The 6199-nt window shown below is 39.4% G+C and overlaps 1 protein-coding gene across 1 annotated transcript; it reads right to left on the bottom strand.

Annotated features, from left to right (window-relative positions):
• Window positions 1-291: 291 nt before the first annotated feature.
• On the bottom strand, window positions 292-5893 carry LOC117422984 (vomeronasal type-2 receptor 1-like). The gene is given in 7 exon segments (XM_058989645.1): window positions 292-547; window positions 550-1305; window positions 1939-2062; window positions 2187-2414; window positions 2918-3796; window positions 3987-4278; window positions 5853-5893. Coding segments are annotated over 7 exon segments (2544 nt in total). The 5' UTR covers window positions 5879-5893; the 3' UTR covers window positions 292-308.
• Window positions 5894-6199: the final 306 nt, after the last annotated feature.

Here is a 6199-nt window from a genome sequence, read left to right as displayed (position 1 = left end):
TTAAGATAAATATAATCTTTATTCCTTCCAATTTTACATTTTACAAAAAAAAAACAGACTGGTAAATTGTCATATGCATGCATAGATAGATAGATAGATATAAAAACTATTTAAATTAGAAGCAGTAATAGCAATTAAAAATAGTTTACACACATTATGCACTTCTTCTTTAAATTATATTTTTTTAAGCACAGCTACAATTATTTGAAATCAGGATTATATCATTTTAATTAAGTATCATACACTATTTTCAGCCCTTAAATGTGATTCAAAGAACCACAGCCTGAGAGATTACCAGCACACCAGGTTCACTCGTCCAAGGAGACAGTAGAAACGGTCGTGCTGTTTAGTTCGCTGGTAATGGAAGCTGAGGTGCCTGGAGCACTCGTCTCATTCATTTTGGGCTTACTTCTCACTAAAGCCTCTGTGTTTCTTTCTGGTTTCAGTAAGATAATGTAACATTTAGGGATAAAGATGCAGGCCAGCAAGCCAAAACTTGAGGCCAAAATAGCAAATATCTCAACAGTGACCATGAATTTTCCCCGGTACTCAAGTACGCAGCTACAAAGGAAATCCAGACGATAAAGAACACCAGCATTCCAAAGGTCACAAACTTGGCTTCGTTAAAATTATCTGGAAGTTTGCGGGCCATAAAGGCAAAAACAAAACCCAGCAGGGCTAGCAGCACGTTGTAGCCAAAGATACAACATATGAATATAATGGAGCCCTCGTCGCACTCCAGAAGGATCTTGATGTTCTGAGACGCTGTGTTCTTCACAGGGTAAGGGGGGTGAAGGACCAGCCACACAGTGCATGCGCAAGCATGGATCAGAATGGAAGTAAGGGCAATGATCCTCTGGTGGATGGGTCTGATCGGCTCGCTGTTGGTTTTCTCTGGGTTTTTCGATTTCGCTGCCCTGGCTGTAAACATTAAGACAATGGTCTTTCCCATAATACAGGAAAGGCAAACGCAGAACCCCAGTGCGAGGGACACCTGTCTGGTCATACAGGACCACTTCACTGGCTCGCCCACGAAGATGATGGAGCTGAGGAAAGTAATCACCAGCGAAAACCGGATGAAGAAGCTTAACACCGCATCGTTGACTTTCACCAGGGCAGTGTTTCTATAGTCTAAGAATATGATTGCCACGGCAATAGCAATACAGGCCCCAAAGGCTGAAACAGCTATTAAAGTAATTCCCAGGGCTTCGTCGTACGCCAGAAACTCAATTTCCTTTGCCATGCAGGCATCCCTATTCGTATTAGACCAGTAATCTTCACCACACTGAATGCATTCCCTTGAATCTGTTTGACAAAAAATGAATGAATAAATAAATAAATAAATAAATAAATAAATAAAACACAACATATTAACAGACCTTCAATTTCAGACCTATTTTCACAGTACATGCAACGCTGGTCCTAGAGGGCCATTCTATACCAGATTAACAAATATGATGAGAAAATGTTTTGATATTGTATCTGCCTGGAGGTTTAGTTGGTTGAATTAAAAAAAAAAATGAATATGTTGGAAATAAGACTTGGGCCAGAGCTGTTAATCCCAGCTTTTGTTAATTAATTGATGTGCCGATTAATTCAGCACTCATGGGAGAGGGATTGTCAACACTGGAGGAATTTAACACCCAGCTCCACTTGTGCACTCGCATAGCACCGAATAAACCGGACAGCACTGCTCTCGTGTGACTGCAAAGATCTCACTATCAAAACAGAAACAATGAATCAGCACCATAACCACACCAGAATGTCTAATTCACCTTTTAAAATGAGTGGGAGATCTGTATCTGTAGAACCAGTGGTTAAATGTAGTGTGCAGGTTCTAAATCTGCTTTTAAAGTTGCCATATTTCGTTGTGTATCAATAAAACGAAGAACAGGGAACAGCATTTTAGCAGCCTCGTTTATACCATGTTCTACAAACCTGTTTCATTGGAGATTTCTCCATCGGCGCAGGGAATGCAGTCGAAACAGCAGACAGGATCCCCTTGACGTATCCCCTTTCTGGTACCAGGCTGACAGCTCTCACTGCACACGGAACGAGGAGCCTACAGTAAAGAGCAGAAAGGGTGGATCTGAAGTCTAAATCAATCTGAAATGTAGCCCTGTGTTAAAGTGGACAGACCCCCCACACCCCCCCCCCCCCCCACTGCTGCTGCTGCATGGACCAACCTCAACTTTGTCATTGATCCAGACAATGGAACCATTGTTAATGGTCATCTCGGAGCCCGGAGGTGCAGTGCTGTTGTACTATCCTATTTCCACATATGAGATGGTGCCGTCCGGGTTCCTCTGCCAGTTCAAGATGTCATCTACTGCAGTCACATCACCTTCGTTACTAAAGGAGACAACCTTGTCATCCAGAGCAGTGAATCTGACGTGCTTCCAATAATACATTAACTGTAACAATAGTAAGAAGAGGGGCATTACAAGACAAGCAATAACTATACACCATGTACTCCAGTTTGCATTGCATGTTCCTGCTAACTGCGCATTTCTTATGAAAATATACACATTTGTAATTGCATTAAATAAACAAACTACGGCATTAACTGAATAACTTGTTTTGCACATCCTTTTAAGCAAAAACTAAAAACACAAACAATGTCAGCTAATAGGCTCAAAACACATTCTCTTTTCATTAATAACATTTTCTTAAAAATATCTGAATGTAAGATGTTCACCAGAAGAAAAAGGGGACTAGGGGGTAATAAAATGGATTTTAAAGCCTTCACTTTTCCAGGTTGGGTGAGTTTACTGTACTTTCACTGCAGCAAAAAATAGTGTTTGTTTTTCGTTTTTTTTTTTTTTTTTTTTTTTTTTTAACGTGGGACATTTTCAAATGTTGTCAAAATGCTGGGAATGGGTGAAAAATGAAAGTAGTATAAAAATGTTAGAATTACCTGCCAGGGTTCAAAATCTGAAATGTTGGCACAGGTCTGATCAATGAATGGCCCTTTTCCTTTGATGCATGTCTCCATGTCATGAAGAGCGTGTGCCACAGTGTATACTGATTTATAAACACTATAGGTGAATCTCAGCTGCGAGACATCAGAATATGTGTTATTGATTTTGTCCAGTTCTTTCAGCCCTGTACACAGATGGCTAGCAATGGGGTCAATGCTGTGTAGTCTTGCGTTAGTCATGTTACCACTGACTGTGGCTGTATACATGTTTTCAACGGCATGCATATCCTCCAGTGTACAGTTGAAAGCTCGCTGCCAAAACTCACCTATTAATGGATCATGTGATTCAAAGGGGTTTATATTAAGGAGGTATTCTTTAAGATTTGGAATGTGGGCTCTCCGAATGGCAAAACCTAGAGTCCCTCCAAGAACTGAATAGTATTCTGGTTTAGAGATCAAAGCTGATGTAACCCAGGCTTCACTTGCAATCCAGGTTTTGTCAGTGATGTTGTGGATAATGAGCTCTTCTATCAGTGGAGACAGGTCCACGTCAGCAGCGAACACGACAACGATGTTGGCTGTAGATCGCTTGACGGTTTCCACTATGTTGAGGATCGTTTCTCTGGAATACAGCTTGGGAAGGGTCTCGGAAAAGGAGATGCAAACCCCAGCCTTCTCCACCTCTTCCTTGAACAGTTTGATGCCGTATTTTCCATAGTCATCGTCGGCTGCTATGGTTCCCACCCAGGTCCACCCAAAATAAACAACCAGGTTCGCCATGGCCTTGGACTGGAAGTCATCATTTGGGATCATCCGAAGAAAAGAGGGGAACTGGAATTTGTCACTCAGAACCGTACAGGAGGAGCCGTAGCTGACCTAGAAACAAAAACAGTTGTGTTAGTATTTTAGTGCATGACTCCTGGATCAAAGCTAGTTTGCGAAGTTATTGTAATCTGATGTTATTTCCTATTATGATTACATTAGGGTTGTTAGCTTTTCTGCAAGTTCATACACCAAAATATTACACATACAAAAGAGAATCCGTTGGGACTCTAACGTATAATACCTGGGGGAAGTAGTAGAGCCCTAGGATCCTAGCTGTGGCAATGGAAAGGGCAGATCCCCCAGTTCCTAGCAGGGCTGCTAACGGAGCCCCTGAGCTGCATCTGTAGTTGGGCACAGCTTCATCCTGTCATGTCAGGTAGGTCAGGGTTCCTTCCACAGCTTTGGAGATTGTGAAGCATGAATCGTAGATCACGTATCCCAGTTCTGTGTTTGGAAGGATGTCCTCTCTTTTGTTGATCTCATCTATGGCAAATCTCATGGTCTGTGCCCACCGAAACGTCCTGTAATTGAATCTGTGGGGATACAAACACAAATAAAATCGTATGGTTTGCCTAATGAAGAAACATGTGAATGTAACACTGAAAGTAATTATTAGAAACCCCTGGGGATAAAAGGAGGGGGTTATATAAGGCCTTACATAAAATGGTGCATGCCAAATGTGTCTTCTCAAAACAGATATAAACTGAAAATAGCTGGCAATAAAGATTACTTTTTTATTATACTGCTATTGGATATGAATAAAGGCCAAAATCAAGGCTTAAAGGAAATGTATGATGAGTACAAACAGCACAGAGGATGCAGAACTGCCCTGTCAGAAGCACAGCTGTAGGACTGAACTAAATTATCAATTTTCTAATTGACCACTAGAGGGCGCTCGGTTGAGCAATCATATCGTCAGCTGTTTGTATGTACTTGCACATCCTCATCCAATGACAGATAAGCAGCAGGTTGTCTTCAGATTTTGCTTTGTGTCTAAGTAGTGACACACTAGTAACAAAATGGGTTCTTATTTCTGCCAGGCAACTGACAAGACACGAAACACACAAGAAACCTATTTGTTTATTTTACGCAGTCTGTTCATGAATATCAAACCTTATTTTATTTTAATAACTTTAAATGAATCCCAAGTTAATGCGTTGTGAATATAACCCCATAGTTCTAAGAAGCTACTTATCAATAAATAAATAAATAATGTTCTTTCTAGCATTGGGTATTGTGAAAGACATACCATTGGTCACATTCGAAATGTCTGATTCATCCACCGTTTATTCGTTTTTGGAGTAAAGGCTGGGCTTCAAGCACAGTAACCAATGAGCACAGAAACGTCGGTGGAGGGAGGAGTCAAACCCACTTGCTCAGCAATGACAGATTCCTCCACAAGGTGGTGTATTGCCATAGGCAGTGAGTCTAGTATAAAAATATATAAGTGGACCTTTTATTGACTATACAACATGACAAAATATTTTTATTTTATTTTAATACACACACACAATAGGGTATATTTTAATTTTCTGAACATCTGTGAGTTATTTTTATGATGGCCCTATTAACACCAGTAAAAACAATACAAACACAATGAAATTATGTTCTGTCAAGTTCTGTCGGTCACTTTTTTCGAGCTGTACTATCCTAAAGCTAATTATTTTAGGATATTTGTTTTTCAATATGTTGAAGATGTCTTTATAAATCTGAATTCATTTGGCATCTTTAGTTTAATCTTAAAATAAAAGATATTACCAAACATTGTACAATAAATAACAAATACATTAAACTGAGATTATCGTAAAACTATCTAAGGATTAACATTATTATACAATATTATATGTATTTGTTATATTAAATATTATAATTAATGTGTTAATTATCAGACGTAAATGTTGTGATATCTTGATAAAAAATATTATATTCCCTAAATGATAAACAGTAAATGAATGCGTATTAGTATTTTACATATGCAAACATTTAAACCACCGACAAACTAAGGCGAACTAAAATCGATATTTTACCCCCCCCCCCCCCCCCCCCCAAAAAAAAATAGAAAAAACAGCACTCTGTCAAGTTAGAAATAAACAGTTTGAATTCTCACCCCTCACAAGCAACAGACACCGGCATTGAAGTAGATGACGAGTTTGAAGCGGCCAGTCTGTAATGTATAGGACACATTCCCCCAACGATCAACTTTTTCTTTTCGGTGTCTTTAAACCCATTTAAATTGAATTTTGCTTTAAGTTTACAGGTAGACTCTGCGGAAACATTTGACAATATTTGAAAAATGACAAATAGACCAATGCTCCAAATTTTTACTTTCATCCTAGCTGCTGTTAAACTCGTATTCTAAGCATGAAGACGGTTGCCATAAACATGAACAAAGCGTTGTGGGTGTTTTCATAGAGCCCATTGGTATACTTTAAAATGTACTTCACCAGATACCCC

The sequence above is a fragment of the Acipenser ruthenus genome, chromosome 17, assembly GCF_902713425.1.
Source record: "Acipenser ruthenus chromosome 17, fAciRut3.2 maternal haplotype, whole genome shotgun sequence".
In the NCBI taxonomy this organism is placed as follows: Eukaryota; Metazoa; Chordata; class Actinopteri; order Acipenseriformes; family Acipenseridae; genus Acipenser; species Acipenser ruthenus.
The sequence above is the reverse complement of the archived record's forward strand: the minus strand, read 5'-3'. Positions and strand labels throughout refer to the sequence as shown.